Source organism: Rousettus aegyptiacus, unplaced genomic scaffold, assembly GCF_014176215.1.
Source record: "Rousettus aegyptiacus isolate mRouAeg1 unplaced genomic scaffold, mRouAeg1.p scaffold_m13_p_4, whole genome shotgun sequence".
Classification (NCBI taxonomy): Eukaryota; Metazoa; Chordata; class Mammalia; order Chiroptera; family Pteropodidae; genus Rousettus; species Rousettus aegyptiacus.
The window spans coordinates 101583726-101605882 of record NW_023416307.1 but is presented as its reverse complement, the minus strand read 5'-3'; the positions used below and the strand labels follow the sequence as shown (position 1 = coordinate 101605882).

General features: G+C 35.3%; 1 protein-coding gene and 1 pseudogene across 4 annotated transcripts in view; one reads left to right on the top strand and one right to left on the bottom strand.

Annotated features, from left to right (window-relative positions):
• The window catches only part of MITF (melanocyte inducing transcription factor), a 208591-nt gene that overhangs the window by 57891 nt on the left and 128543 nt on the right, over positions 1-22157 (top strand). Inside the window, exon 2 of one of the 4 annotated variants that reach the window (XM_036219869.1) lies at positions 4191-4296. The exons of 2 other annotated variants lie outside the window; for them this stretch is intronic. In XM_036219869.1, coding sequence (XP_036075762.1) covers positions 4208-4296 — 89 coding nt within the window. In that variant the 5' untranslated portion in view covers positions 4191-4207. Of the gene's footprint in view, positions 1-1091; positions 4297-22157 lie in introns of those variants that run through there. One more of the 4 variants, XM_036219868.1, reaches the window with a different exon arrangement.
• Positions 9396-9513, bottom strand: LOC118601942 (annotated as a pseudogene).

Sequence of the window (22157 nt, the reverse complement as noted above, 5' to 3'; positions counted from 1 at the left end):
ATGAGATGGGAATGCCATTTGAGTCATATCATTTTATTCAGATGGGATTCAGGCATTTCGTATGGTACACATAGTCCTGCCCATGGCACTCTGGATATTTCAAGTGTATAGGAGGCCGTGGCACCCAGGTAGCCAACCATCTGCTGCTCTTCTTTGTCTCTGTTGTATGGCATCTTTCCAACTTCTGACCACGGGCAAAATAGCTCCACTGGGAGGATCATTGTTCCCACTTTCCACATATTCTATAATTTTTTTCTGCAAATAGATGCCTGTATAATGATTTAAGTAGCTTCACTTTTTACAGTGACTATTGTTAATTTGTTTAGTCAATAGGATGTGTATTATACCTGAACGGAGCTGAGCATCAGGCCCTTAATTAGAAATGTATCCCCTTATACAAGCAATTTTTTTTTTTTTTTTTTTTTTACAAAAAGTCCAGTGGCCTTGTGTTGGTTTTACTTAGTGCCCTATGCAAATAGGTGACTAAAGATTACTGATGTTTTTAGGTGCTGGGGAATAAGTCAAAGAGCTTTTCCCTTCTTTTGCTTAATAGTGAGCTAAGATGATTGAGGATCCATTGTCATCTTTGGTTTGCATATTAGTTTGATAGCTTTGTTGTCAAGGTAATAGGAAAACGTTAAAATTTGTGTTCATTTAAAAAATAGTAATGTCATCTAGGCTGTTTTGCATTTATGGTTTATTTATACACGTGCGTGCGCACGCGCACACACACACACATACACACACACGTAGCTACTGCTCAGATCAAGAAGGTTTACTCTCAGCCAGTAACCAACTCCCCCCGCCCACACTCCCCCAAAGAAACCATTAGTCTGACCTCTATCCCTCTTAGCTTTGCCTATCGGCAAATGGAATCAATCAGTGTTTATTCATTTGCCTCTTTTAAAGAAAGCCTGATGTAGAACTCTTTCAATTAAAAAAAATATAGAAAATTATGTAGTTATTTTTCATATTACAGAGAAATTACTTTTGGTTTTAAAAAATAATGAGTTTCTTACCTCTTTTAAAACCAATCTGTTTATAAAATTTAAATATATGTACATAGCTATTTATTAAATTAATCTTACATATTTTAAATTCACATGACATTGTAAGTATGCGAAAACACATTTTTAGTCTGCTTTTTCTTTATTTTTACTCATGTACATACCCATACCTAGTTATATAGAACACGGGTTTCTTCCATCATAAATCATATAGAATCTGTTGTAATGAAACAAAATTTTAGTTTTCTGTTATTTTTGAAGATTGGGTTGAGTTGTTGTTCCTTTGAGAAGTATGGCAATTGTCCTTTTTGTAGAAAAAAGGGATATGACCTGACAGGATTTTTCTCTGATATGATCTGTCCGTGCTTGTGAGGAATCTTTTGAAATAGGTAGTAAAACCTTTACTGCCATTCCAATTGTAGTTTGTGAAGCTGACAAGCAAGTTTTCTTGGGAAGAGCTGGAAAACAAAACCTGGGAAGTCTGACCTGTTACTTAGTCCATACTGGTTGCCCTGACAACAAAGTAAACATTTCAAAATACTTGGGCAAATGCCAAAAATAAGTGATGCCTGGGGGTTATGTTGTTAAAACAGAGGTTCCAAGACCATGTTTAGTTGATAAAGGTTGCAGAAACCATATCCATTTAAGAGTTTTGTTGTAGCTTTCTGACTCTTAAGCTAAATGCATTAGCAATGGGAAAGTCTTTTGCAGTAAGTTACAGTAGCTGAAGGTTAGGGTGATACAGGAAATAGAACTCCAATCTTTGTGCCTAAGTAGTTTTTTTTTTCTTAAAAAAAAAAAAAAAAACCTGTGTTCTCACATTGTACATATTCACAGAGGTATTTGTAGCCTAGTAGCAATATCTACAAATCATGTTAAGTGAACGTTTATTATAGCATTTACTGTATACTAATGATCATTCATTAAATAATTTTGGCAAATGAACTAAATTACAGGAAAAAGGCTTCTCTTGGCAAAACAGGAAGGATTTCTGTTTTGTTAGACTCTGTGGGAGAAAAAAAAAAAGATCCTGTTGCAGCATTAGGTATTTAAAGGGGAACAGGTTATAATAGTTGAGTACTTAGGGATTCAGGAAGCCCCTTTTTCTCTTTCCTGTTTTCTTGAGACTTATACTCTAATATCGTCCTCTTTGGTTTTAATCGACACTCATTTTCAGTCTTGATTTTGGAATGCTAATATTTTCACTACACAGTTAGTAAAAATAATGTGATTCCTTATAGATGACTTGATTGTCAAAGTAATTTCTTCTGCCTATTTTGCTGGAAATACTTGGTATTTTTCATCTATGATCGAGGTTATCTTTGTGAGCTGTCAGTGGTGTGGTGACACTTGTAGTGATACAAATCTGGGACTCCCCTGCTGTGGGTCAGAGATTACAATAAAAATATGAATGTTAATTTCCGAAGGATCATGCCTTTTAGATTTTACAGAGGGATCTAAATAGATTGTAGATAAAATGGTGATTCATAGTTTTAGTTTTTAATTAATCAGCATCCTAACTGAAAAGAAAAAGCCCTCTAAAACTCTGTTGCCTTCAGTGGTCCCAGATCCCAGTTCTGTGACCTTCTGAGGTGAGAACATTGATCTACCCTGCTTATGCCCGCAAATGACCTGGCCCTGCCTCCGTTTCCCCATCTGTAAAGTGGAGATACTGCTGCCCATATAATATAGTTGTTGGGAAGATTAAAAGCCCAACTTCTTTTAAACATGCCAGCATAGTTCATGGTTCTCCAATAGCTGACATTTTTATCATTTTATGGTAAGGAGACTATGTTGTATTAGGGGAAGCTAGGCGGATAAACTTTATTCAGTTCCTGTTGTGTGACATACCAGCTGTATGGGTCTCAGCCCGGTGATTTAACTCACTTAACTGCCTCTGAGTCTCAGTTTCCTTAATTGCAAAATGAGAATTCCAAAAAGATAATATATTTAAAGTATGTAGCATGGGTCTCTTCATGTAATAAGTATTCAGCAAATGATAACTGCTGCTGTTATTATGGTGGTTATTATATCATTATTATTATTATTTGACCATGTATTTACATTGCAAAATTTTTGTGGCCATTTCCATAGCCCAGCTACTATTATCTCTCCCTGGGTTATTGTTAGCCTTCTAACCTCTCTCCTGTGTTGGTACGAAGACCTTATGTGGTCTGGTCTTTGCCTACCTCCCCATTCTCTCACATTGCTCCCCACATTTCTTTCTATGATTCGCCTACCATGGACTTCATTTATTTCTTCAAATGTGTTACGCTACTTCCCTGCAGAAGGCCTTGGTAAATGTTGTTTTTCTCTTTGGAATAATAGTCCTCTTCACTTCCCTACTCATTCCCTTATTAAATATCCTTTTAGGATCCTTGTACTTCACCTTAACTTTGCCTTCTACTTAATTATTTAAATCATTTGCCATTTTATGTTTTTTGTGGGCTCACTTAATGAATTCTAAGCCCTACCTCAGACTGTAGGCCCTGATAGAGCGGAGATAATGTGAGATGTGGATTTCCATTATATCTTCATTTGATTCCCTACCATACTCATTTGTTGTGAGAGGGAGTGAACAAATGGATGAATGACTGAGATGTTAATAGAAAATATCTGGTCTACATTTGAGGAAATAGAGGCAGGTGTGGGGTGTGAGCTTCATCCCTGGCAGAATGCACAGGAAGAAAGCAGATTAATAGTCTGGCACCCCACAGAGGAAAAACAGTGTGTTTATGCAGGATGAAAAACTGTGCAAATGAAATGCAGGGAGGAAGGAAGAAGCTTAGCAGGAAATAGTTGTCGAGTGGTGGAAAAAGGAAATAACTGAGAAGTGACTTGATAGAAAAGTGTGCATATATATTTCCTCTGCCGTGGTTCTTAATTTTTTTCATCTACTCATTTGTCACCTTGGTGTTTTTGTTTTTTGTTTTTTGGGGGTTTTTTTTGAGTCTGATTTACAGTGTTCTCTTTTTCCCTCTAGGTTGTCATGTCCATTTATTTGTACAGACGACTTACATACCAAGATAAGCAAAAAAACAATGGCAATTTCACTTTTATTTTGTTCTTCCTTCCCAGGACAAACACTGTCAGGTTCTTTCATTGTCTTATTATTTCATCAAAAATGCCCTTCTGTTATCATTTCTAATTGTTTAAAGCTTCAGCATTGGCTTCTCATTTCAGTTGTCCATGTCACTTCAATGAATGGGGAGATTTTTCAGGGAAGACAACCTCTGCTGAGACCACTGTCAGGTGCTCTGGCTGAAGGGAGTGAGGAACCATTTGTAATGTAAGTTTAGTGATTTTCTTTTTTAGTCTCTAACCTTTCATATTAGCATTATGTTAAATATAATTCATATAACATTCACCATTTTATAGTGTACACTTCAGTGTTTTTTAGTGTATTCACTATCTTGTGTAGTCATCATTGCTGTCTAATTTCAGAATATTTCCATCACCCCCAGAAGAAGCCTCATATCTATTAGCTGTTAGTCCCAGCTTCAGATTACCCCAACCTTTGGTGATCATTAATCTACTTTCTGTCCTTATGGGTTTGCTTACTAGTATTTCATATAAATGGCATTATGCAATATGTGGTCTTTTATGATGGGCTTCTTAGCATAATATTTTCAAGGTTCATCCTTGTAGCATGTGTTAGTACTTCATTCCTTTTTACGGCCAAGTAATATTCCAGTGTATCGCCAGACGACATTTTGCTTATTCATTCCTCAGCTGATGGACATTTGAGTTGCTTCCACTTTTTGGCAATCATGACTAATTTAGCTACAAATATCCTTTTACAAGTTTTTATGTGAACATGTTTTCAGTTCTCTTAGGTGTGTATACTTAGTAGAATTGTTGTACCTTATGTCAACTCTATGTTCAGCCTTTTGGGAATTTTTAGGCTATTTTCCACAGCAGTCGTACAGTTTTACATTCCCACCAGCAATGGACTAGGGTTCCAGGTCCCAGTCTCTCCATATTCTTGCCAGCATTTGTGATTTTCAATTTTTTTGATTTTAGCCATTCTAGTATATTCAGAGTTGTTATTGTGTCTGACTTTTTTAATGGTGGTTTCTGGTGGGCTTTGTGTAGTTCTTCTCTTTGCTCCTTTCGTTTAAAAAAAATGGATATTGTTCTTGTCATTTTTATTAGAACTAGATTTTGTAGTGGGTCTTTTCTGGGACCAAAAGAATCTTGAATAGTATTTGAGATACTACTGTGTGTTTGGGAAACAACATGCTTCGAGAAAGTAACTGAACCAGAAAATGGCAGTTATAACCTATAAATTAGGATTTTTTTCTACCAAAGCAAGCTTCAAGTAAATAATCTTAATGTGTGAATTATAGAAAAATTATAGGAAAAATGTCAAAAAAGAAATTAGGGTAATAAAAATTTGTGTCTCTCTATGGTTTGGATTTTTTCCTTGTGTAACTTTTTTTTTTTTTAACATTAAATGCTTATTCATCATATGTTTTTACCGTGATGATTATTTATATGTAGATTAATCTTGTAAGATCCTTTAAATCTTGTAGAAAAACTCTGCTAACATTAGCCAACCCTGTTTTTTATTGTTGTTTCAAGTGAATAAAATATCATGACATTAAGAAGCTTAAATAATTATAGATTTCTTTTCCTCTCAGTCATTGGATGCAATTTAGTATTAAAATGATAAAATTACTCAACTTTAGTTAACTTCAGCTGTCTTAACCCCTTCTAAAATTCTGTTTGTGGTTTTGTAAACCTTAACAATGTCAAATCAGTGAAAACATTATTTGTTATTTTCTAATAAGATCGTTACCATCTAGTAAAATCGTCACTGTCACCCATAAACTGTGAGTACTTCAGTTATGTGGGGAAACTGGTTTCTAATCTTTAGGGGCTTACAGTTGAATACAGAGAGCATTGATGCCAGTAGGTATCATGGATGTGAAGTGTTTGCAGCATATAGTAGGCAGGAGGAAGTCCCTAGTTATAAAGATAGAAGAAGCAACTATGATATGTTTGACATTAAGATTTTAAGACATTTCCATATTTCAGACATTAGGGAAACATACTGATTTCTGATTATTCTAGGAAAAGAAAATTAGGAAAAATATTGGAAGGAAACAAATAGTTGTTGAGGGCCTACTAGGTGACAAGCTGTGTTCAGAGGTTGATTGTAGAGTATAGTGGATGAAAGCTAGGGATCTTGGAGTCAGATGGCTTCAATTTGAATTTCGGCTGTGATGACTATTTGTGTGATTATAGTGGAAATAAGAGTACCCACCATCTATATGGTTGTGAGGATTGGAGGAAACCAGTTTAAGTAACTTCTCTATTTGGTGCTTGGCCCATAATGAGCACTCAGTAAATATTAGCCTCATTGTCAAAATAGATTGTAATTATTGTTATTTTATAATTTAATTATTATAATTATTACTTGAAGGAAGTGGTGTTATATGCATTTTTTCATGCAAGAAATGAGGCTTAAATAATGAAGAGATTTTCCGACAGCAGTTGTTCTCACCTAGGGGTGATTTCGATCCCCAGAAAAAATTTGTCAATGTCTGGAGAAAGTTGCAACTGGAGTTGCAGGCTGATACTGGCGTCTAATAAGCAGGGGCCAGGGATGCTGCTGAGCATTCTACAATGCACATGACAGCCCCCACAACAGAGAATTGTCTAGCATGAAATGTCAGTAGTACCCAAGTCGAGAAACCCTGGTCGACACATGGACCTTCCAGGTGAAGAAGTAGGATCATTTCTTCATGAGAACCCAAGGAATAAAATAAAGTTAGTTTTTGACAAGTCCCTTTAAGAGAGTTTCATAGCTTGAGACTCAAATATGGCTTCATTGGGAAGGTGACAAGTCAAGTCACGGTAAACTGAGGTGATGTTGGAGGGAATCGCTGTTCATTCGGTTTTTCCATCATTGGTTCATGTATTGATTTGATATCATGCATTGATTCACGTGTTAATCATTTATTCTGCAAACGCTTAGCGAGCATCAACTCTGTGCTGGTCATGGTCCGCATTCTCATGCAACTTCTGTTTCGCTAGCCAAACATCACAGAAATGGAAGAGAACATTTTCAGAATGTAACATGAGAAGAAAAAAAAATGATTTAATATATGAAAATTCAGTTTATGAAGTTGTCTAATTAGAACTCTCACATTAATTTTTTTTCTTTTTTCATTAACTACTCAAAAACATTTATGTACTGGCATTCACTGGCATCTTCTTGCTAGGTCCTGACACTCTATGCTTAGGGAACTTTGTCTTCTGTTTGTCTTTCCATATCTATCCCTCAGAAAGAATTTGCAGTTTATCATTCTCATTACCAGTGAAAATCTTTTCAGAAATAAGAGCTGTTTTGGTCTGTATTGGTTTCAGCTGACTTTAGAAATTGAGGTTAATGCTTGGGGAAGAAAGAACCTTCCTTAGGTATGTACTGAGCACTGTGGTTTACTTTTAATAATTATTTTAGTATGAGGTAGTTTGTTGGGTTTTATGGGAAATATCATAAACTATCTAATTTCCCTAAAAAATGCTTGACTCATAAAAAAGATTGGAATAAAGCAATTATATTTTTTAAAAATGTGTCTATTGATAGAAGTTAATACCAAAAAGCAAGTGTGTACATACATACACACACTTTATGATAAATTGAAGGTCTTGATTTGCAACGATTTGTACTTTTATCCCATGAAAAAGCAAGAATTGCTGCTGTTATTATTATGACCTCCATTGACCCAATGACTCAGTTTTTTTTTTTTTTTTAAATTAACCACAAATTTTCCCATAGTGAGGAAGAGGGTAAACAGTTTCCTTGATACTGGGAAATCCCCAACTTAGAAGTGTATGTTCATCATGAATGAGCTAGACTAATTTTTTGGTTGTTTCTGTGCTTATCTAAATAGAAAGGTCTAAGGCAGATGTACCCAGTGCTATACATATGAAGAACTGAGTCAGTACCACAGAGCACAATTTTACTGGTCACTCCTGTGTAGTGCGAGCATGCACTGAACTATTTAATTCTCTTGCCATGGGACAGCCAACTCTACAAACTCTCTGAAGTTCTAAAAATATATAACCGTTTTTATGACAGAGCATAATATTTTTTTTCTTGATTAATTTTGCCGGTTTGGTTTGTTTCCCCTCCCTTTCCATTTTCTACTCTCCTCTCCCTCCTGCCAATAATTTCTTTGAACCCTCCACACACTTTTGGGGTTGAGGCCTCCTTTTTATTCGGGCTTGTTTATTGTCTCGTCCACTAGATTTTCCATGCTATAAGGCTAAGAAGAATGTTAATTTTGTTCACTACACCTCAAAACTTAAAACATTCATGTTATATAATAGACAATAATTATTCAGTGAGTGAATAAATTCATTTTTAGAAGAATAGTATATAGTGTTCTCATACTTTAGTCCATTTAATGTAAATGATCATATGAAAATCTGCCTTGCAAAGCAAATTTTGGGTGCAGTCTGTTTGCAGTTCTAAAAACACTGAGGGATTCATTTTACTGTTCTTTTAACTGAAAGACTTTTTTTTTTTTTAAATGAGGAATTAACTCTATAATAAAAAGGTTTTTTGAGTTCAAGAGCCAATTTATAATTTGAAGCTAAGAATCTTTCCCTCAGAAAAATGTATTTAGCCCATTATAAATTTATGCATATAACAATAAGATTTATGATCTTTCATAGGTATGTCCTTCAACTGATATGTTAAGAACTCAAGCTGTTGTCTCTGAACCTTTATTTAAAAAACAAAACTGATAATTTCAAGATGGAGCTCTTTTACTTAAAATTGTAAGCCTATGGACTTGTAATCAAAACCACAATTATTGTTAGATTGGTTCCATGTATAATTAAGACAGAAAAAAATACAAGCCAGTAAAATGAGTAATGCAAGGAAATTGTGATGCACAGCTTCCTTTTTGCAGAGGGTGTAGACATTCATCCCTGTCTAGTTCTCTGGTGAAGATTCTTATCTTGGCTGCATAGATTTCTGTTTAACATCAAGGAAAACAAGGTGATCTGCCTTTTCTTGGGGAAGCTTCCCTCTCGGCTTCCTGGCCCCAAGAAAGTATTGCTGGCTGGGTGATTTTCTTTTAACTTATGCACTCTCCCCCAGCATGTTGGCTGGTGGTCTTATTGCCTGACTTATCTTTTATTTAGAATTCCTGTGGTACATTCTAGCCCTCTGGAGCTGTGTTAGGGATGACATAGCGTACCTCAGACATGAGGTATGCTTGGATGTTAAATTTTATGCCTTAGGCAGTCTGTGGATCTTTTACTTCTTCAGTCTGATTAATGGGAAATTCAGAACTGTAGTTAGGAGATAGTTCACCTGAACTGTTATTATTCCTTTTTAAAAATTATTTTTTTATTTTTTATTTTTTATGCCTACAGCACCTGGTCTTCCTAGGTGGTCTCTATTCAAGTACTAACCAGGTCTGACCCTCCTTAGCTTCCGAGATCAGATGGGATTGGGCTTGTTCAGGGTAGCATGGCTGTAGATTATTATTGCTTTGATAGAATTAATGATCAAATATTAGCCCAAATTAGATCAAATATAGTGTCCAAAGGAGAAACATGGACTGTGCTTAATTTTACATTTCCCTTTTCAAAGGCTTTTTATATTGATGAGACCCGATTAATAAATGGAAATGTAATTTAATTTCTTATACACCCTGGTTGAATTTGATGAGTCTTGCTTTTCTACAGTGACATGTATACAGGCAATATCTTTGTTTACTAAGTGCAATAATTAAGGCAGAATGCTTTTTACTACACTTCTGTGGTAGATAAACTACTCTGATACTTTTCTTTGGGTTGAAGTTTTCTTTATCCAGCCGTTGAAGTACTTACCTCATTGAAACAGTTAATCTTCCAGTGACCTGTTTTGGAATATATGGACCACAAAGGCACTTCTCTAGAGTTGCTCCAAAGTATTGTGTATTTAGTAACTAAACTTAGTTATTTTAAATGCTAGGAATTGTTGAGTTGCCTATATATTTGATTGTTCTCTCTGTTCAGCAATTTATTATGTTGGAAAGCTACTTAGTAAATATCTTTTTTTGTTGTTGTTAATTTTTGTTGTTGTTATATCTATCTAGCTACATGTTATTAATATGTAGCTAGATAGATATAAATTTAGATTTTATGTTCATTAACAATTCAATCAATTTTTACTGACAACTTTGTATAGTTGCTGTAGCAATAGTTATTGGAGATTCAATGATGAACTAAAACTGGGATAACCATATAAATTTTAGTTCAGTTGGATTCCTGTGAGACCCAAAGGTGCTATTCTTAGTAATTACTCAAAGAAAACAAGTGTAAACTGGGGCTGTTCCAGGAAAACTGAGATCAATGATCACCTTAGTTTAAATAGGCATAGTCTTTGTCTTCATGGAGCTTGCAGTCAATAGAGGAGAAGGAGATTAATCCAGTAATCAGACAAAATGCCAATTTACAGCTATAAAAAATTGTAAAAGACCATATAATAAGGGACTTGACCTAGTTGTGGGGTTAGGGAAGGCTTTTCTAAGGAGATAAATTTTATACTGAGATATGGAAGCTTAGGAGTAGAGTATGGTGAGAATATTTCAGAAGGAAAAAGAATGTGCAATACGCTTTGGGGTGGGAAGGGAGTATGGCATATCTAGACAATTGTGAGAAGACCAGAGTGATACAGGCACAGCCCTCAGTGCAGAGCGTGGTGGCACTGAGGCTAGGAAGCTTGGTCCAATCCTCACCACACAACACATTGACTGCCCTGGAAGGGGTTTAGATTTTACCCTTAACACAGTGGGAAGCCATTATAGAAGTTAAAGTGGAGAGAGGGATTAGTAGGTAGTGGGTCACATCATCATTTGGTCTTTGAAGGTTACTTGGGCTGTGGGTGTGAAGAATGGATTGAGCAGGGATGGGTGGGCTGAAGCAGGGCTGAGGTCAAGAGTGAAGCTGAGGAGAGTGGTTAGGTAGCTCATAGTCCCGTTGAGGGACTATAGTGACCTTGACTAGGGCGGTAACAGTGGAGTTGGAACAAACAAATGAATATGAGAGGTATTTCTGAGCGAAACTCAAAAAGGCTTGGAAACAGACCCTTACGGAGAATGAAGAGTGTTTAAAATTCTTTTGTACCTACCTGTAATGATATACAGTTCTGTTGTGTGCAGTCAGCCTATTTTGTAGATCGGAAATTGAAGCACTGAACAGAAACCACAGAACAGATAGGGATAGCTTAACTGACTTCTGAGATAGTCTCTAAGTGACTGGAGAAAGTTTATGAGAAGTCAGAAACTCAGAAAATATCTTAACTGTTTGGTATCACCAGGATACCGTGTAGCATGCATCTTGAAAAAGGAATTGGGTGTGGGGGAGAGTACAGCCTTTACATTCTTGTGTCAAGAGTTGAGCTGTGGTATGATTCCAGCTAGTATTGCTTTGTCATTAATTTCTTACCCTGATCTCTCCTCAGTTAGCCTGTAGGGCATCATGACTAAGGTATCATTTAGGATGCCAGAATAATTTTCTAAATAATAGGGGTTGAAGGTGCATTGAGGGGTTAAGGTAAGGATTCCCAGATGCTTCATATACGATCAGGGTGTATCTTAGATATTGGACCCAACTGGTTTATCACATGGTTCTTTTATAAAGTTGTTGCTCATATTAAAGAGTGATATAATAAAGCTTATGAATTAAAAATAAAAATAAGATCACATGAGTGTTTATAAACACCAATGAAATAAGTGTATCTTTCTTTGTTATGGTCGGAAGACTTTTGCTTTTGTACATGACATAGCATCAGGCCAACATAGGTATTTAAATATTTGTCAGATAATGAAATATTGTAGTTTGCTTCTTTCCTAGGCTCTGGGTTCTTGTTTTATTCGTACTGCCTTTATTGCTGATGTATAATGCACACTTGTTAGCAATAGTTAAACTAGATCTTTCTCTGGAGTAGTCTTATTATATTAGTTCAGATACTATACTGAGAACATCAAAATTTATATTACCATAAGCACAATTCTGTTTACTCTTTAGGTATTAAATATCAATTTTATGGCATTCTAAAATTCTTAAGATAGTATCTTGAACATTCTTCCAAAAATATTGTTTCAATTAAATAAGAAGCAGAAATTCTTTCACAGGTCTCTCTACTTCTTTTGCTTAGCTCTTTTTAATCTTGGCAAATTATGAAATTTCTGCATCAGTTTATACATAGAGATCCAGTTTCCATTAGCAGTCTTTTTTGTTTGATTGGAGGTGAGGAAGGACTTTGTTAGAAATTTTCATCCGCTGTCTCTTCCTTTTTGTTTATTTGTTTGTTTGTTCTGTGCTGAGTATGTTAAGCAGGCTCATCTACCTTTGGTCCTTCATCCTCAGCTCAGCATTGGCTGTCCAAAAGAATTGAATGTTTTTTCCAAAAGCTTAGTGCAGATGTTAATATCTTGTTGCAGGATTTGATACTGAGAGTGACCGAGGCTAGTGTTCAGGGATAATGCAGGTGGCTTTGACTACTGCTTGCCAGCTCATTACTTTACTAAGCAATGAATCATATGTTAAATTAAATGTGGTTAATTTTTTCCATTCAGTTCTTAAAACCTTATACATCAAGTTAGATATGTGGCTTGTTTAACTATGTTTGCCATAAGCAGGGTTCCTGGATTATTGTCTAGTACGAACTGAGATAGTCCAAAGATTTATTTGACAGCAATATGCTCAGCTTTTGAAATAAATAACATTTATTATTAAATAATATTCAATATTCATTTGAAGTAAATAAATAATAGAGCTAGTACTCAAAATAACTTTTTAAATTTAACAATTTTGATCTTCATTCAAAACGTCAGTTTTGATTAACTCCCTGAAAAAAGACATGTAATTTCTACATTATCTATGTGATAAGTGGAGCATCTGTGTTGCTTTAAATCTTTCTTATCATAAAAATCCTCATTAGTGACAGAGAAATAATGACTATCTTCAAGGGCCACTATGAGGGATAAATAAGATTATTCATTTGTTCATTTAACAAATATTTATTAAACATTTAAATGTACAAGGCACTATACTAGACATTGGGGGTATGACAGAGCTAAACCAAGCTCTTGCCCTCATGGAGCTTATATATTATTTAATATTTGTAAAGCACATTATAGGTGATTAATAAATGGTGGCTCTAATTGTTGCTATCCAAAATTTATCTAAAACTTGTCATCTAAAATATGTTGTTAAATTATTTGAGAATTTTTCTTATTTTGTATTTGAATTAAAGTAGAAGTGTTGAAGAATTTCTGTAGATATATTTGCACATTTAATTTTAAATTTCTAAAACAGTAATTCTCAATTCTAACTGCACATTAGAATGACATGACGCGCTTTTAAAAAACTAAAATACCAGTGTCAGGATGCTGCTGTCAGAGATTGTTCTCGTCTGGGACTCGGGTACTGGTATTTTTTTAAAAGCTCCTAAGGTGATTCTAATGGGCAACTATGGTTGAGACTTACTGCTTTAAAGGTAGGAATATTTTATGAATGTTTATACATTATGGTTAATGATAGATTTGCTATTTTTATATCAAGGTATATAACTTGCTGTGGGAGAAGAGCTATATCATTAGCTATGGAAGGAACAGTTTTGATGATAGGTTTCAGAATGAAATATGTGGCTTCAGAAAACTAGGATATGTGGACTTTGGGCATGACTGCCAAAATGCATCTGTGTTACCTTAGGTAAGTCATTTTACTATGTAGGCCTCAGTGTTCTTATCTGTAAAACGAGGTGTTTGGTTGAATGCGGTGAAGTTGCTGACCAGTACTAGCATTTCGCTGTGCTATAATGCAGGAGTCCCCAACTCATGGGCATGGAACTGGTACCGGACTGTGGCCTGTTAGGAAATGAGCCATACAGCAGGAGGTGAGTGGTGGGTGAGTGAGTGAAGCTTCAGCTACTCCTTAGTGCTAGCATCTCTGCCTCAGCTCCACCTCAGAACACCGGTCCCTGGTGCCAAAAAGGTTGGGGACCGCTGCTATAATGTATTGATTTAATGCTCCAGTTTGTGAATTACCTGTTACCAGAATGGTTTCTTGGCCTGCTGCCTTATTCCCTCCTTCCCCATTTCTAATCAGATGAGTGGTAAACATCCAATCAAAGCCTGACAGACCGTCACCTGGCCAACAAAGAGCTAACTGAGTCTTGGGAGAGTTTGAGTAAAGACACAAGTGTTATTTGTATCTGTGAAACATAGAAGTATGAGGAAGGGCTAGGGGAGCTTAATGATCACCTTGGACCATGTGTGAATTGTGGAGTAGGTGTGCAAGGCAAGGCACAGTATTCATGGGAATACAACCAGGTAACCCATGAGAGAAATGGTGAAGAGAGCTTTGTGTTTGACCTTATCCTAGTTTCAGTCCCCAGGGCCCTAGCTATATTTAATTCCTGTCCTTGGGCAACTGTGATATCTTCTTGCTGTTTCCTTATCACTTCTTCATCCTTGTACTCCATTGGGTTTCTGTATTTTGCAACCCCGAATGATTTGAGTAGAACATTAGGTTAGTAGACATTTTTGAGAAACAAATGGAGCAATAATAAAAATAGAAATGGGGTAAGGAGAATAAGCAAAATAACTTAGATGTCATAGAAAGAATGAGGATTGTAAGTTATAGTCATAGCTCTGTCCCAAAATAGCTCAGTGACCTTATCCAAGGTGCTTGACTACCAGGTTTGTCTAAAATGAGAACGGTGCAATCTCATAGGGATGGTGTAATGAAAAATTAGATTACAGTTGAAGAAATGCTTTGAAAAGGTAAAAGGCCACGTCAGCGAGGGGATTGCATTGTTAACAGATATTTGGAGAATGCAAGTTTTGAGATGTTTGCCCTCAGAGACATAGGTTATAAAGTATGCTTGTAGGACTAAGTCTTTAAGTGTTGATTTAACTCTAAACAGAATAATTCTTTACTTCTGTCAATTTTTAATTTTCATAGCTTGATTTTTCTCCCAATGATTATTATTTTATTCTCAGAATTTCTAATTATTTGTTGCCTGAATTATGTTATAGAGTTCATATATACACATATATATTTAGATATAGTTCAATTTTTTTATAAAGTTCTGAAAATATGGGTAACAGAGTTCTATGTGTTATGAGTTAATGATAAAGTTATTGTTTTTCTTTCTTTGGGTTCAGAGCAAGAATTAGGTCATGCAGGCAAACGATTTAGTTGGTTGGGTTTTTTCTTGTCCTCAGTTGACATATCCTAAAATTAATTTGTTGGGTCCTGCTCAGTGGGTTGGGCAGATAATGGGAAAGGTTTGTGATTGGAATAGTAAGGATGTCAAGAGTTCAGAACTGAGGGAACTTGTCCCTGCAGTGAACATGCTTAACATTTGGACACTATTAAGCCTGACTCAGACAAGAGTTTCTTATCCTTCTATATTACTCTTGAAGATAACTGTTCATTGACACAGTCCAGGAACTAAGAAAGATTAGATAAACTATAAGGAAGATTGGATCGTTTAGTAGCTAGAATGCATACAAAATCTTTTCTATCATTTATGCATTTATTTACACCAAGTGGAATAATTCTGTCTCTCAGAAGTGCTGTTACATTTTCAGGTATATTTTGCCATTGATAGTATTCCCTTTCTCAGTGCCACTTACAAATTCAATTTATTTCAGAAGCAAAAGTATAAGGATTTTTAATAGACTCTACTGCTGGAAAGACCTAGGCTATTTTCCCTTACATTCCAAATTGTTTTCTATTCCTTTAGCAGAAAAGGAAGGTCATCAAATGTGGCTCTCATAGATCTGACGTTGGACCACAAGTTTCTTGAATCATTAGCAGCTTTGATAGAATTACCTAGCTTGCATATATTTGAGATTTCTTTAAAAGGCGTGAAGCTCATTATTTTCAGTGAAGTATGAATGGAGTATGCAAAACTGTCTTAAAACTTAATGACAGGTTGATTAGAGTTAATAGGTTTAAGTTCAGTGGAAAATTAATGATTTTCAGAGGATGACTTTTTTTTTATTGGTGTTATGAACAAAAAGTGAAAATATTAGAAGGTCATAGATAAAATTCTGTAATAGAGCACCGGAAAAGAATCACTAATCCATTATTTTCTAGGGACACATTAAGACCACACAAACATAATAGAGGATCACTAGGTATTTAATTTAAATGTTCTTGGCAGATATTAGATGCTTGTCAACCCTATGGTCGATTATTGTTTCATCTGACCTTTTGTCTATTCGGTATTCATGTATGATTGGCTTATGGAAACTAGGAAAGGGTTATGTATTATATACTCTTGGTCCAATCACTGCATGACTAGGCAGAATCTTGATTTCTTTCTCAAAGGATCAACTCTCTGTAGACTTTGATAATCTTCCCAGTGTCTGATGACTTAGCCTTATTTGTGGTATGTTTTATTAGACATGACTTAAGTATCGATTCATGATTCATTCAGTAGGTCTTTTCCAATTTTGTATTTTGAAACTATCAGTTTTGCTGCCATTTGTGTGTGTGCGTATGTGTGTAGTATGAAATTTTGGTATCTTTAGATACCAAAGAGGTGTGCCAGTTTTTAATTTATTGGTTCATGTGGAAACAAAGTGCAAACTTCCAGGTGTCCCTTCCCAGTGGAGTCATATGGGGATTCACTTAATTCTCCCAGCTAAAATGTGTGGTAATACGTGCAAAGTGTTGCCAACCAAGGAAGTTCACCTGAGCCTTGGTTCATGATTTATTTTGGAGGTCATGTAGTTTTTGTGTGACTGACCTCAGCTACTCAAACTCTAGATCCTGCACCGCCCCCCGCTTCCCCCAGCAGCAAAAACCTGTGTTCACCTTAAACCATATTGTTAGAAAAATTTTTTTAGAATAAACTTTTAAACTTTTCTGGTAAACTGATACAGCATGGCTCAAGGCCTCAGGCATACAAAAACACTCTTATCAAGCCCAATATTTCAAGGACTCAGAGATTATCTCCTAGGAGCCAACAAAAGCCAGTCCTGAACATAGACCTTTCTGTGTAATGTGCAAGGTTTGAAAAGTGTAGGCCTGCTGAACTAAGTCTTTCTTGCCCATATATCTAGCAATATTTTAATAGATGCTAGTCATTGTGAATGTGTCTCAAGATTTTGTTGTCTTCTTTTAAGAATTGTTGAGTTTTGTCCTGGCAGGCAGTTAACTTACTTGAGGATCAGCTTAATCTTTGAGGTTCTTTTTAATCTTTGTGAGAGCGGATCTAGTGTAGCCTTGTTATAGGCCTAGTTTATCTCTACTTCCAAGACATGACCTTTCTGGAGTCTCTACTGAATGCTGCAGACTTTCAATGAAGTTTCTCTACTTCGGCAGGTTGTACTTTGAATGTGTCCTTCTGTGAGCTCTCAGTTTTTTTGCTTATAGCTTCCCAATAGACATTCTTTTCCTAGTAGTCATTTTTTCTCTGGTGGTTGTTCTTTGCTGAGCCTTGTGGTCTCACCCTCTACATATGGATATTGCTATTAGGCTAAAGACTCAAGGAGACCCGTATAAAGATTTCTAGATCTCTTTATTGCACAGCTCCTTCCTTTTTTGTACTCTGACCTACATAGTCCAACCATCCCATTCTCTCTGAATTCCAACCTTTTCTTCTCAATTCATTGAGATGGCTCTGCTCTGCTCAGATTCCCCTTTTCCGTCACACAATCCAGAAAATACTTCTAGGCAGAAAACCTAGGTAATCATACTTATTTCATTTGTTTCTCTGCCTTCAGGGATCGCAGTCATGAAATTCCTATTGTTTAGTGACTGAAAAATGTTATTTTATATATTTCATTGAATTTTTTAGTTAATTACGGTAGAAGAGATAATCTGGTACCAGTTACTATGCATGGCTGAAAGTGGAATGTTTTTTCTAACATACTTTTTATATAATGGTTAAGATCAGGTCTTGAGAGTCAGGCACGTGGGGTTCAAACTTAATCTACAGCATTTCCTGTCTTTTGATATTTGGAAGTTTGTTAACATCTCTATAAAAGAGCATCATCATCTCTAATTCATAGGATTTTATGAGCATTATTTGTGAATGTTTAGTATAGCTCCTGAAATATATTAAGGCTTATTCGATGATGATGATGATGATGATGATGATGATGATATGATAGTGATTGGTGGTCATTGTATTTGGCTATATTTGCACAATTAAGTGAGATTGTTACAGGGGAAAAATCCTATTATGTTAGAAAGTCAAGGTGCTGCAAGTCATATGGTAGTTATTTATCACCAAAGTATGTTAGGATCAAGGGGTACATGGACACTTTTTTTCCTTTCTCTGCTTGCAACTGTCAGAAAAGTTACAGGAAAATTCATTGATGACTTTTAGGCATGGGAGCTAAAAGTCATCAATGAATTGCTTGTTCTGAAACTACTCATAGCCTTTAGGGATACAAAATGGTAGACTGTGTGCAAAATGCCTTTAAAAATCAACCTGATTATATCTTTAATGTTTTATTTCTTAAGCTGTGTATCGTTTATATTTTTCTTCATTCTTTTGGTATATTCAGAATGTTCCATAATTTTGAAAACCTGTGTTACCCCCTCAAATAGTCCTGATGTTTAAAAAAATGTTGAATTAAACATGTAAGTTTCAGTATGATGGGTGGTGTATTTCCTACTTAAGTAAAGTTTTAAAATACATATAGAACATTATCATATACTCATAATGAATGTGTGTGTGTGTGTGCATGAAAAACTTATTTTGGAAAGAAACACTAACTTCAGGAAAACAATTTCTTTCTGTGAAGAGAAATGTATGGGAGGGAGAACAGGCAAGAATACAAAAAGGTCTTAAATTGAATTCATGATATTTTATTTCTGAAAAAAAAATGAATCAGATATTCAGAAAAATATCTTAGTATCTAGGCAGTGCTTATATGAGTGGTCATTATATTCTCTGTATGTTTGATGTATATCTGAAAAACAAATAACAATAATGTTCTAGTTGGAATTAAAACTCTTCTATTTTAGTGGTTTGGTTCACGTATATCAAAGCCTTTTGGGGATGTTTCCAGGTATGTGCTTATAATATTCTTCATTGTGTCTTACCTTGAGGCAATTCCAGAATATAAAGTTATACTTAGGGGTCAAGAATACCTCTCTGTCTGCAAATTTATTTGCAATAGTTATTGTTAGGATAAAACTTGATGGCTGGTCTACTTAATTTTGAATTATGGGAATCAGAATGCAGGGACTTTCTCCTCGGTCAGTCTGTGCTCTAAGTTTAATCAGTTCTCTTTTGAGCCATTCAAATCTTAAAACCCCGAAATGGCTTCTCATTGCCAGGATAAAGTCCATACAACTTAAGGGGATCTATGAAGCTCGTACTTTCTCCCCTGTTGCTCCTTCCACCGTCATCTATGCTTTATTTTTGTCATTCAGCTGTACTCAATTTTTTTTCCTTCTTTTTCTTTTGATTCCTCTCAAGTTCCTGTTCATTCCTTTGTTTTCATTCTAGGCTTTTGCACTTGTATTTACCCATTCGTCTGTAGCTGTCTTCTGTCTTCCCTCAGTGTTTTTAGCTGACTCTTATATATCCATCAGTTTAGTTTCAGTATCCCTATTGATTATTCATGTCTATATCTATTTCCCACAATTCCCCAATAGTAAAGCTCATATCTTTACTGTTGTTGCTTGCTTATTCATCTTTCTAGTCTAGATGTTTTTGTTTTCATTTCTCCAGCACCTGCATATTGTTTGATATGATATAGACACTAAATAAATTTTATTGAATGAATACATGAATGAAGTACATTTGGGCTTTTACTTATATATTCTAGCTAGATAATTAAAATTTAATTAAAGATAATTAAAATACCGAGTCTAAATAAAACATTTTTGAATATTTTTATGAACAATTATATAAAACATTAATAGAATTTGGAGTCAAAAGTATATTTTAAAGTCAGAGAAGTAAAGTGTTTACTCTCAAGGGAAGAATGTTAGAGTCTGTGTCATTAATAGATTTATTTTCTTTAATTAATTAACTAATTAATTTCTTTAAGAAATTCCATTGAATTTTTTTTACAAGTAGCACGTGGTATAGAAAAAAAATCAGAAGAGAATATTTAAAATGAAAACAGCAGGCGTCAGTTCCACTGTTTCTCAATCTATGTAATCAAATAGGTTAAATAAAATTTCAATAAGATTCACTTTCAAGAAGAAAAAATATATATACATATGTACATCAGAACACTATAGTGATGTAAGAACAGCAACTACAGTTGTTCACTTGAGGTTTGGATGGGAATAAAGGTTCCCACTAAAGAGACTTGTTAAGTCATGACTTATTTTTTTGAAAAATGCCATATAAAACATGCAGTGTCTCCTCTAATGTTAGCTTGTTTCCTGTAACCTTCTTCCTCAAAGGCCCATCCTATAAAAGGTTTAGCCTTGTTTTTTCCTCCTCTTTCAAAGACAGTATCAAAAATAGTACTAATTTAAGCCCTGCTAAATGTCCAGATGCAGCACCTGGGGAAAAAGTTCAGAAGTTCAGAATTTGGAACTGCTTAAGCTAGGACAATCTGCTTGCTGCGGTTGCATGTTGGGTTCTAGAAGCTGGTAACTTCTTTTGGGTGGGCATTATTCCATTAGAACAGATGGCCTGAAGTGTGAATGTGTCAGAGAGTGAAGCCTGAGTGTGAACTTGTCCAAGAAGTTGAAGCACTTCTCAGAATATCTTCTCCTGATGATTGCCATATTATTACAACTATCACTTTCTGAGTTGGAAGAGAAAATTCAAAGAAACATGAGAGAAGTCTTTAGATCTGCATTGTCCAGTATGTTAGCACTAGCCACATGTGGCTATGGAGCACTTGAAATGTGACTAGTCAAATTGAGATGTGCTATAAGTGTAAAATGCATACCAAATTTCGTAGATTTAAAGTAAAGATGTAAAATATCTCATTGAAAACTTTAATGTTGATCAATGTTGGAAATATAATATGTGCACATTGAGTTAAATAAGATAATGAAGTTGATGTCACCTGTTTTAGTTTTCTTTTTAATATGTAAATAAATGTATGTGGCTCACTGAATATTTTTATTGGGTAATGCTGTTTCAGGAAGATCTTTACCAGGGATGTTCATGGAATTTTGTCCAACTTAAACTTTGACATGACTGTTTATTGTGAAATTGTCAGGTCAGATATGGAATTAAAATCTTGGAATTTCTAAGTTAGTTTCTTAATAACTTGTAATTTAAATGTAGCAAGCAATAAAAGCAAGAGTAGGATTTTTTTTCCAGTCGTTAAAGAAATTTCTAGAAACTAAGAGCTTTGCAAAAGCTAAAAATTCATTCTCATTGTTTTATTTTTAAGTTCTATTTTAAGTTTCTGCCAGGACAAAAATGTTCATTCCCTTTTGGGTTCTGATGGCCTGGTAAAACTTCTGTGTAAACCCAAGGGATGTGATAGAATTGGCACAGGAGAAAATTAATTTGGTTGGGATCCATGAATGAAATGGAGGTAATGTGCAGGGCTTGCAGAGTCCACTGTAATCAATCATTGCAGAAGTTTGCTGTGTTGCTGGGGCTGCCTAGCACCCTGCACTTTGGGCAGCAGCACGTCGAGATATCTTCCTGGAGAACCCTACTCTTGTGCAATAAGAGAAACGCGTAAACATAGCAATAGAATACGTATATAATTGTAGGCCACATATACACACATTCAATAAAGATGCTTGGCATTTATTTGTGTATGTGTGTATGTGTGTGTGTTTCTGGAAAAAAATTAAGTGGATTTTTCCGCAACTTTTTTTTCTTTTAGCCTAATTGTAGGATATTTTCCAACCCCACATTTTTCCAGTAACTTAAGCTCAAAACTCATAGCAGTGAGGCACTTTCTTGTCAAAGGTGAGTCAAAAACAGGAACCTTTTAATTCTGTCACATGAATCTGGATGTTTTAAAATAATAATAGCACAGAGAGCTTTTTTTTTTTTTTTTCCTTTAATCGTCAGACTTTTAGCTACTTGACTTCTTCACCATTGCCGAAGCCAGGAATTCAGAAGTGTAGGTCGAATATTCTCCGTAGCAAATGCATTCAGGAGCATACACATTAAATGGGTTATAAATAGTATCTGCCCTGACAATGCTGGAATTTTCTCAGCTTCTG